The 12,092-nt window shown below is 37.1% G+C and overlaps 1 protein-coding gene across 1 annotated transcript in view; it reads left to right on the forward strand.

Moving 5' to 3' along the window:
• The window catches only part of LOC123543719 (eIF-2-alpha kinase GCN2-like), a 64,319-nt gene extending 53,348 nt beyond the window's left edge, over positions 1–10,971 (forward strand). The window contains exons 35-40 of the mRNA XM_045329791.2: positions 1,047–1,141; positions 2,195–2,366; positions 7,518–7,628; positions 8,401–8,453; positions 8,684–8,752; positions 9,474–10,971. Of these exons, the coding sequence (XP_045185726.2) occupies positions 1,047–1,141; positions 2,195–2,366; positions 7,518–7,628; positions 8,401–8,453; positions 8,684–8,752; positions 9,474–9,537 (564 nt within the window). The 3' untranslated portion in view covers positions 9,538–10,971. The remainder of the gene's footprint in view (positions 1–1,046; positions 1,142–2,194; positions 2,367–7,517; positions 7,629–8,400; positions 8,454–8,683; positions 8,753–9,473) is intronic.
• The last annotated feature ends 1,121 nt before the right edge of the window (positions 10,972–12,092 follow it).

Here is a 12,092-nt window from a genome sequence, read left to right on the forward strand (position 1 = left end):
GGCTTAGGATCATGAAAGTTGATAGGGAGGTTGATCATAACCAGCAAGATGACCCCTAGTGATTTTGAGGTCAGTAGGTTAAAGGTCAAGGTCACAGTGACCTGGACCATTTAAACAGTTTCTGTATGATAACTTGAGAACGCTTTGGCCTAGGATCACAAAACATGATAGGGAGGTTGGTTATGATCAGCAGATGACCCCTATTGATTTTGAGGTCAGTAGGTAAAAGGTCAAGGTCACAGTGACCTGGAACAGTTAAACAGTTTCCGGATGATAACAGAAGGCTTTGGCCTAGGATCATGAAAGTTGATAGGGAGGTTGGTCATGACCAGCAGATGATCCCTATTGATTTTGAGGTTAGTAGGCCAAAGGTCAAGGTCACAGTGATCCGGAACAGTTGAACAGTTTCTGGACGATAACTTGAGAATGCTTGGGTCTAGGATCACGAAACTTGATAGGGAGGTTGATCATGACCAGCAAATGACCCCTTTATATTTTGAGGTCAGTAGGTCGGAGGTCAAGGTCAAGGCATTTCGTGTTCTAGGAGCTCTTGTTTTGCTGGGAGCGAGGTACTTGCACATGCTGAATAACAGTTCTGTTGTGCTTGATGACTGTAAGTCAAATATGTTTTGATCTGCACAGCATTTGAAAGGGTACTCTGATGGACAGATGGATGGATGAAAGACCACCACCCACTCCACTCTTCACTCTACAAACTCACACGGCAAACTCCCACCACACCCCCATCCCAAAGTAATTGTCTTGTTTTATAAACAGGTAACATACATCAGTACAGTAAAAGTAAGTGGGGGCACCATTGTCCAACATGTAGCTTGAAATAGATTGAGATGCTTGCAAAAGCAGGATGTTAAAAAGTTTATATAAAGTATACTAACGGAACATAGATTGATGTAAATCACTTTTTGTAACAGTGTCAGCGCAACTTAGATGAGACAACAATCATTATATACATAATTTTTAAAGATGATATAAAAATGATCTTTGGGAGTGTTGAATGTTTCGTATTTTGTTCCATGTTTACACAGGTCAGATCTATAGAAAAGGAAAAAATTACAGAGAAAGTGATGTCAGCTTCTGTCCTGGTAGAATTTTTGCAGCAGAAGCTTCAAGTCTTGGAAACGTGAGCATTCAACATTTTGTTTTAAGATATATGATAATATGTTCATAGGCTTTCATCTGATATAAATTTCTTTGATGGCATATATCCTGTATATGGTCACAAACAATCCATGTTGACTGTCATTTACTTCTTTTTTTTTCTGAATTTGGACGTTACATATAATAAATATTAAAGTTTCTAATGAAATCCATATCTTGCTGACTTCTCTGTACTTAAGTATTTGCTCAATAAGTAATAACTGTACATACGAATGGTACAGGCTAAAAATAAGCTATTTAGGAGGAAATAGTAGTGTGATCAAGACAGGTTTTACTAAGTAAACATAGCTAATGACAGTGTATACTGGAATCTTGCAGTCATAATGTGTTGGTGAATGTAATATTTTTTATAGTCTATAAACACCAGCCACACAATTCACAATGAACTGTATTTTGATTGAATCACAAACCACAAAAGCTTATGTAGATGTAACATGTTATGAACTGTTTTCTTTTCAGTAATTCTAGAAACATTCCAGTCCATTCTGCAATGACTTAGATTCTAAACAGTAATTCAATGTCATTTACATTAATCACCCACAAATAGATGTCATTCTTCTACTTCTGTTTCTTTTGGCTATTTTCTCATACTTGAGAGGACAAATAAGGCAATAACACACTAAATTTTTCTCAGAAAAGATATTCTGGAGTTGGAGCTGTAATAATCTAACCTAGTTAGAGTATGCAAGCTAAGCAGCAGCCACTTTATTTTGATCAAAATCCACATCAGAAAATTACTCACCAGATATGGAATATGTGAGGTCAGCACCTGATGTCTCTTGACCAATAGAAATGCGAAAAAAACTTGAAGACAGTGAGATAATTGTGGTTATAGGAATTTTTGGAATTGATGTCATACTTTAGAAATATTACAGATAGAAGTTCACTGTACATTCTACTTAAACAGCAATGACAACCATCTTAATAACCCAGGTTTGATATGTCTGTATGAGAACACACAAGTTATGAAATTGTTTGAGTTTGATATATACAAGTTTTAATGGATATTTTGCAGGGAACCCAAATCATCTAGTCAGACAACAGGAAATAAACAGAACCAGTCTAATGTTTCTCATTCTGAGAATGTGTCCCAGTCTTCAGCAGGAAGTAATCTCACCTGGAGCTTCAACTTTATACCTCAAGATGTAAAACTGGCATCTAATGTGAGGAGAAAACATGAGGCCCAGGTAAAAAAAAGATGTCAGTTGTTCAATTTTTTTTTAAAAAGATACTTTTTTACAAATTTTTTCAATAGAATACATTTGTAATTAAAAAATCGATTAATATACTCTTCTAACTGTACCACAAAGTTACTTTTCTCTACAAAAATCTCAGTACAGGATATGTTAGTATGTGTGGCAGAGTTTGTGGTCCCTGTTTGAAATGCATTACTCATGAACATATTTCTCAGCCCTTAGAATTAAAAGATATCCAGAAATAAAATGTGCTTCTCTGTTGTACCTTTTGCCTATTTTCCATTTGCAACCGATGGATTTTATGAATGTTTGGTACAAGGATATAGAACAACTGAAAAGAATGAAAGATTCATGTAATATTGATCTAGCTATAAGCAGGGCTCCGGAAATTTTGATAACTCAATCGGTCCGAAACGAAAATCCTGATGTCAACACTACCCCACCCACGCATTCACAATATTACATATTTTGTAAAACGTGATAGAGTAAAGAAATAAGCATGTCATTCATTAAATATGAGTTACTGGTCACCGCGAGTTACCATACAATGAAGACAGTTATTCAGTGTTATGAGTTGTCGTTACTTTGTTTAATTTTCGATGTTTTTCCGAGAAAATACTTGCAAGGATAAAATTGCTTAGGCAATTGACACCATGCACGTAACTAGTCTAAAAGCCCACGTGACTTCGGTACCGTATACACGGCAGATACTTTGTGATGTTTCCTCATTCTTTGACGGAATTCTATAAAATACAATGCGTCAAAGTGAATTACACGACATATATTCTCTGCTAAACAGCCTCAGTATTTTAAGAATACTCTGCCGCGGACCGAATGTGTCCGTTATGTGAACGCTGAGATCGAATTTCCCGCATGTATAGTACCAAAAGATCACGCGGGTTGGCCACCGATATTTCATTTCACTTACGTTGTACTTCAATAAGCAACTACATTTGATAAAGTTATATGTTCTCTTCTGATGTAAACAAAATTTCATTTTGAAGCGTTTTTAAAAAGACCGATTTGATAAACAGCGCCACCCCGGTTTTCTTTACCATTCGTGTTTGCCAGTCCATTTTTTCTTTTTCTTTTTTGTACAGTCAGGTTGCAAAGATGATTTTCTGCACTTGTTTCAACTGGAGCCCCAAAAAATGAATCATGTAATTTTTTCTAATCAAGTAATTATAGAAATTATTTTTATCGGTTTTTCGTGTGATGTCTCATTAAATCAAAGACCTATAATGTACAATTATAGCGCGTTGATTAAATGCAGTGACCATTTGTTTTTTACCCTTGATCAAACATAGCCTTTTGAAATAAGCCATCCGTCGGATTCTAAATAAATGAAGTGGATCCCCGTCGAAATGATTTGGAACCTGTCAGAAACAATTGGAAACCAGTCAAAAATGTTTAATACATTGCAGTCGGCTGTCTGCAAACATTAAAGGATGTGCCGCGCGAGCACTGATTGCGTCACGTGCTAATTGCGGACCGATTATCAAAGTGACAACCAGACTGTTTGACACGTTTATTGATTATCTGAGGGTGCGACTAACAATTTCCTGCTTGGCAGGTCATCGTGTATTGAGATATCAGACCGAAATTTATACTTTTCTCCATTTTTACGGGACCGATTTTTAGCTCACCTGTCACATAGTGACAAGGTGAGCTTTTGTGATCACGCAGCGTCCGTCGTCCGTCGTCCGTCCGTCCGTGCGTTAGTCCGTCCGTCCGTAAACTTTTGCTTGTGACCACTCTAGAGGTCACATTTTTCGTGGGATGTTTATGAAATTTGGTAAGAATGTTCACCTTGATGATATCTAGGTCAAGTTCGAAACTGGGTCACGTGCCATCAAAAACTAGGTCAGTAGGTCTAAAAATAGAAAAACCTTGTGACCTCTCTAGAGGCCATATATTTCATGAGATCTTCATGAAAATTGGTCAGAATGTTCACCTTGATGATATCTAGGTCAAGTTCGAAACTGGGTCAAGTGCCATCAAAAACTAGGTCAGTAGGTCTAAAAATAGAAAAACCTTGTGACCTCTCTAGAGGCCATATATTTCACAAGATCTTCATGAAAATTGGTCAGAACGTTCACCTTGATGATATCTAGGTCAAGTTCGAAACTGGGTTACGTGCCATCAAAAACTAGGTCAGTAGGTCAAATAATAGAAAAACCTTGTGACCTCTCTAAAGGCCATATTTTTCATGGGATCTGTATGAAAGTTGGTCTGAATGTTCATCTTGATAATATCTAGGTCAGGTTCGAAACTGGGTCACGTGCGGTCAAAAACTAGGTCAGTAGGTCTAAAAATAGAAAAACCTTGTGACCTCTCTAGAGGCCATATATTTCATGAGATCTTCATGAAAATTGGTCAGAATGTTCACCTTGATGATATCTAGGTCAAGTTCGAAAGTGGGTCACATATCTAAAAAAACTAGGTCAGTAGATCAAATAATAGAAAAACCTTGTGACTTCTCTAGAGGCCATATTTTTCATGGGATCTGTATGAAAGTTATTCTGAATGTTCACCTTGATGATATCTAGGTCAAGTTCGAAAGTGGGTCACGTGCCATCAAAAACTAGGTCAGTAGGTCAAATAATAGGAAAACCTTGTGACCTCTCTAAAGGCCATATTTTTCATGGGATCTGTATGAAAATTGGTCTGAATGTTCATCTTGATGATATCTAGGTTAGGTTCGAAACTGGGTCACGTGCGGTCAAAAACTAGGTCAGTAGGTCTAAAAATAGAAAAACCTTGTGACCTCTCTAGAGGCCATATATTTCATGAGATCTTCATGAAAATTGGTCAGAATGTTCACCTTGATGATATCTAGGTCAAGTTCGAAAGTGGGTCACATATCTAAAAAAACTAGGTCAGTAGGTCAAATAATAGAAAAACCTTGTGACCTCTCTAGAGGCCATATTTTTCATGGGATCTGTATGAAAGTTATTCTGAATTTTCATCTTGATGATATCTAGGTCAAGTTCGAAACAGGGTCATGTGCAGTCAAAAACTAGGTCAGTAGGTCTAAAATAGAAAAACATTGTGACCTCTCTAGAGGCCATACTTGTGAATGGATCTTCATAAAAATTGGTCAGAATGTTCATCTTGATGATATCTAGGTCAAGTTCGAAAGTGGGGCACGTGCCATCAAAAACTAGGTCAGTAGGTCAAATAATGAAAAAACGTTGTGACCTTTCTAGAGGCCATATTTTTCATGGAATCTGTATGAAAGTTGGTCTGAATGTTTATCTTGATGATATATAGGTCAAGTTTGAAACTGGGTCAACTGCGATCAAAAACTAGGTCAGTAGGTCTTGAAATAGAAAACCTTGTGACCTCTCTAGAGGCCATACCCTTGAATGGATCTTCATGAAAATTGGTCAGAATGTTCACCTTGATGATATCTAGGTCAAGTTTGAAACTGGGTCACATGCCTTAAAAAACTAGGTCGGTAGGTCAAATAATAAAAAAACCTTGTGACCTCTCTAGAGGCCATACTTTTTCATGGGATCTGTATGAAAATTGGTCTGAATGTTCATCTTGATGATATCTAGGTCAGTTTTGAAACTGGGTCAACTGTGGTCAAAACGAGGTCAGTAGGTCTAAAATTAGAAAAATCTTTTGACATCTCTAGAGGCCATATTTTTCAATGGATCTTCATGAAAATTGATCTGAATGTTCACCTTGATGATATCTAGGTCATTTTCGAAACTGGGTCACGTGCGGTCAAAAACTAGGTCAGTAGGTAACGTGGGCCACGTGCTATCAAAAACTAGGTCAGTAGGTCAAATTATAGGAAAACCTTGTGACCTCTCTAAAGGCCATATTTTTCATGGGATCTGTATGAAAGTTGGTCTGAATGTTTATCTTGATGATATCTAGGTCATTTTCGAAACTGGGTCACGTGCGGTCAAAAACTAGGCCAGTAGGTATAAAAATAGAAAAACCTTGTGACCTCTCTAGAGGCCATTTTTTTCACGAGATCTTCATGAAAATTAGTGAGAATGTTCACCTTGATGATATCTAGGTAAAGTTCAAAACAGGGTCACGTACCTTCGAAAACTAGGTCAATAAGTCAAATAATAGAAAAACCTTGTGACCTCTCTAGAGACCATATTTTTCAATGGATCTTCATGAAAATTGGTCAGAATTTTTATCTTGAAAATATCTAGGTCAAGTTCAAAACTGGGTCACATGAGCTCAAAAACTAGGTCACTATGTCAAATAATAGAAAAAACGATGTCATACTCAAAACTGGGTCATGTGGGAAGAGGTGAGCGATTCAGGACCATCATGGTCCTCTTGTTTATTATTGGCTGTAGGGAAAAACCGAGACCACTTTTCTGTGGTACAACATGGATGGTACCTCCAATTTTTAGGTGTATTTTGACATATCTATACCTTGTAAGAATTTTTTTTTCTTTTTGGTTAAATTTCTTCCCTTTGTTGTTCCTGTCCTTTGGACTTAAGATATTTTTTCTGAGGACCTTCTTGTCCTCAAGTGCAGTGATAACAGGTGAGCGATATAGGGCCATCATGGCCCTCTTGTTTTCGTTTTTTCACTTCACGAATCGGTCTGAAAAGTCAAAAATCGGTCCAAAACCGACAAACCGGCAAATTTCCGAAGCCCTGGCTATAAGTCTACAGTGAGTGATTTTCAACATGTTCAATGATGACAGAAAGTAAAGACCCTTCATTTAATTAATATTGCAAGTTTTACCTTGATAATGCTTCCCTTAAACAATTTTTATAACACACAGAATGTAACTAGTCCAGAGGTCTCACTCAAGATTAGTCTTTGGCAAAGATTGTTATGGTTACACAGAGTTATTGCCCTTATATAAGTCTGAATTGTTGTATTTTCCATAGTGAATACTGAAACTATATTACTTGAGCAATTTTCATGAAATTAAGACAGAATATATATTAACTTGCACATATTAAAGGGCAAGATTGCTTCAATGTGCCGCAGTATTATGCCATTGAATTTGTCGAAATTCTTGTATTTGACATAACGTTTAGAGGCCCCTTTTCTTGAGCAATTACACAGGCTTTATTTGTCCATAAGACACTAGATACATTAGGTAAATTAAGCAAATCTCTGTGTGTGCTTGCAGTTTTTTTTCTTTGCAGGTTGTGTCGCAAGTGAACACGTGTTTTCCATGGTTAAATATGAAATGTATAGAAGTGATTGCTGTGGATTTACCTAGTTCTGCCATCAAAGTCATCACAGCTTTTCTAGAGGTGAGAACTTTTTAGCATTTACTAAAAAACTCAATAATATTCGCAAGTGATCAATTCAAGGCAAAATTTATGTTTTTAATATTTCCTGTAACTTGGTTGAAACTGAAGATTTTAATGACTCTCTTGGAGAAATATGTATGCCTTAGGCAGAAACTAAACCTTGTGTTGTTTGACTGTTTATAAATTCTGTTACATTTTGGTCACTTGAAAATATGTTGTTTAAAAGAAGGTTAATAGATGTTTTAGATGGCTATATTATTACTGTAATTATAACAACTGCATTGTCCTAGTTAGGGACATTGTCATTTTTACAGCCCGAAGGGACGTATTATGTTCTGACACTGGTGTCCATCTGGCCGTTAGCAATTTCATGTCTGCTCTGTAACTCTTGAACCCCTTGAAGGATTTCAAAGAAACTTGACACAAATGTTCACCACATCAAGACGACGTGCAAAGCACCTGTTTTGGATGGCTCGCTTCAAGGCCAAGGTCACACTTGTGGGTCAGAGGTCATATGACTTTGTCTGGTGTCCGCTCTGTAACTCTTGAACTGCTTGAAGGATTTTAAAAAAAAACTTGCCACAAATGTTCACCACATCGAGACAATGTGCAGAGCACATGGTTTCGGATGACTCGCTTCAAGGTCAAGGTCACATTTGGGGGTCAAAGGTCATACCTCCGGGCGTATATTGCTCCGCGTTGCGGTGCTCTTATTTATCAGTACAAAATCTAGATATCAGTTAACACTTGAACTAATGCTTTATTGTTTCAGGTGGACTCCACGGAGAAAGACTTTGAATCGAGTATAGGTACTGTTATAGAAAAGTAAGTACTGATTTTGTGATCTTTCTTCTGTGAAGAAAATATATTTTTGAATAAACTTCTCTACCTATTCAGGGTCATTAACAAGCAATCGTGGATTGCAAAATCTCTTTTTCCTGCATTCATTGTCACAATTTAGTCATTGATGAATAGTGAAACTGTTACTATATGAATTCATTAAATTATTTTAGAGAGAAAACTTTGATATATATTGCATTGATATCTTATTTCAGACTGCCAAGATACAAGAAGTATATGAGTAAAATAACGGACCAAATATATACACTGGTATTTGAAAAGAAGTACGTTTTTTTTTTTTGTACCAACATATACACACGTGTACACAAACAGAATTATTTATTTTATGCTTTTCAGAGAAATACTGAAATTTATCAGTAAAATAAAATTAATATTTTCTCTGCTTCAAACAGTGAAAATACCATTTTTATTTTTAACTGGTACGGAACTTACATGTAACACTTGAATGCGAATGAGTATGAATTATACATAATCATAAATTCCTTGCAAAATATACTTCATTTAAGATGGAGTTTACAAAATGAGCCACGCCATGAGAAAACCAACATAGTGGGTATGCGACCAGCATGGATCCAGACCAGCCTGCGCATCCGCGCAGTCTGGTCAGGATCCATGCTGTTTGCTTTTAAAGCCTATTGGAATTGGAGAAACTGTTAGCGAACAGCATGGATCCTGACCAGACTGCGCAGATGCGCAGGCTGGTCTGGATCCATGCTGGTCGCATACCCACTGTTGGTTTTCCCATGGCATGGCTCAAATACTCTTATGGGGAAAATTTAACTCTAGATTTACGTTAAAACAGTAAAAATCCTTGGTATTCAGGAATTTTGTGATTGTGTTAATCCACAATCTTTGATCCTAATGAACAGGTAAAAACCTATTTGTTTGATCTTTTAGAATTTGAAATCCATGAAATAGCCTGTCCTCCCCTCACCCCCTCCTCCCCTCCACCAGAAGTAACTAAATTTAATTTTATATTTTCAGATGCAACTGTATTGTGATATACAGTATGAAAGATGAACGGGTTAAACTACTAACATCCTCGTGATATCATCTCATTAGTTATACCACGAAACTGAATAATTGATTTGTCATAGTGAAACTTACATTATACCGTACTGGTTTAAGGTAAATTTTCAACTACACCAAACTCGGTCATTATGTTGTCTCCCTGGAAGACTTTGGATCACTTGCCTGTTGCCACTGCTGGTATAAGCTGTACTGGAATGGAAAATCTTCCTTGTGAGAAATTTGAACCAGAGCAGAGAGAGTTGATTTGAAGTGGGCGCATTAACTACTATGATGCATTTATTAGCTATTAAACAAACAGATGGAATGTTAAAAGTTGTAAGACTTTCCATTATCAATCCATGACATTGTTAAAGATGAAAACAGGGATGCCATGTTGTTGGAGACTGAAACTTTCAGCAGATTCATGTTATCATTATACTTAACTCAATTTGCATTTATTTTACTTTAGTCGTGAAGAATATGAGTACCAAAGCACATTGCTATTTTCACAGGTCAGCACAAAGTGTGTTTAACCCTTATCATACTGGACACGATTGATTCTGCCTTTGCGGCCAGTGCAGATCATGATCAGCCTGCACATCCGTGCAGTCTAATCATGACCTGCACTGTTTCCCATTCAGTCAGTATCTTTTTGTTTTGCACCCCTTTTAACAGTTAATGGTGCTGTTGAAATTGAAAGATGGACAAGTTTGTTATAGACCATATAGCAAGGTATTAAGGAAGACAAATTAGGGATCACTTATTATCATCCTGACTATCCAACATCTTTGAAATGAAAATATGCGCAATGTTACTGAGAAAGTATTAGAAATGACAATCTTCATCAGATTTGGCATTAAACTTAACCTTTATTTTAAATGACCAATATATATATATATTTTACATTCATTTCATATTTATTTTATGAAAATTATTTACTGATAAAATATGTAATATTTCAGGTATATTGATTTAGCTGTACAAACTAAATAAAAATACTAAATAAAGGTGCAAAAATCTTTTTAAAGCCAGTAAAATAAAGAAATGTAGTATTTATTGTAATCTTTCCATTGTTATGTCTCCCCCAGGAGACATATTGTTTTTGCCCTGTCATCCTTCCGTCCGTCCGTACGTCACACTTCATTTCCGAGCAATAACTGGAGAACCATTTGACCTAGAACCTTCAAACTTCATAGGGTTGTAGGGCTGCTGGAGTAGACGACCCCTATTGTTTTTGGGGTCACTCCGTCAAAGGTCAAGGTCACAGGGGCATGAACATTGAAAACCATTTCCGATCAATAACTAGAGAACCACTTGACCCAGAATGTTGAAACTTCATAGGATGATTGGTCATGAAGAGTAGATGACCCATATTGATTTTGGGGTCACTCCGTCAAAGGTCAAGGTCACAGGGGCCTGAACATTGAAAACCATTTCCGATCAATAACTAGAGAACCACTTGACCCAGAATGTTGAAACTTAATAGGATGATTGATCATGAAGAGTAGATGATGACCCCTATTGATTTTGGGGGTCACTCCATCAAAGGTCAAGGTCACAGGGGCCTGAACATGGAAAACCATTTCCGATCAATAACTAGAGAACCACTTGACCCAGAATGTTGAAACTTCATAGGATGATTGGTCATGAAGAGTAGATGACCCCTATTGATTTTGGGGTCACTCCATCAAAGGTAAAGGTCACAGGGGCCTGAACATGGAAAACCATTTCTGATCAATAACTAGAGAACCACTTGACCCAGAATGTTGAAACTTCATAGGATGATTGTACATGCAAAGTAGATGACCCTTATCGATTTTGGGGTCACAGGGGCCTGAACATTGAAAACCATTTCCGGTCAGTAACTTGAGAACCACTTGACCCATAATGTTGAAACTTAATAGGATGATTGGTCATCCAGAGTAGATGACCCATAACGATTTAGGGGTCACTCTGTGAAAGGTCAAGGTCACAGGGCCTGAACATTGAAAAACATTTCTGGTCAGTAACTTGAGAACCACTTGACCCAGAATGATGAAACTTCATAGGATGATTGGTCATGCAGAGTAGATGACCCCTAACGATTTTAGGGTCGCTCTGTGAAAGGTCAAGGTCACAGGGCCTGAACATTGAAAACCATTTCCAATCAATAACTTGAGAACCTCTCGACCCAGAATGTTGAAACTTCATAGGATGATTGTTCATGCAGAGTAAATAACCCCTATGAGACATGCGCTTTTTTACAAAAGCATTTTCTAGTTTTGATCAGAGTCCACATCAGAAAATTACTCACCAGATATGGAATATGTGAGGTCAGCACCTGATGTCTCTTGACCAATAGAAATGCGAAAAAAAACTTGAAGACAGTGAGATAATTGTGGTTATAGGAATTTCATGATGAAACTTCATAGGATGATTGAACATGCAGAGTAAATGACCCCTATTGTTTTTGGGGTCACTCCGTTAAAGGTCAAGGTCACAGAGGCCTGAACATTGATAACCAGTTCCGATCAATAACTTGAGAACCACTTGACCCAGAATGTTGAAACTTCATAGGATGATTGAACATGCAGAGTAGATGACCGCTATTGA

Source organism: Mercenaria mercenaria, chromosome 1, assembly GCF_021730395.1.
Source record: "Mercenaria mercenaria strain notata chromosome 1, MADL_Memer_1, whole genome shotgun sequence".
NCBI classification, from domain to species: domain Eukaryota; kingdom Metazoa; phylum Mollusca; class Bivalvia; order Venerida; family Veneridae; genus Mercenaria; species Mercenaria mercenaria.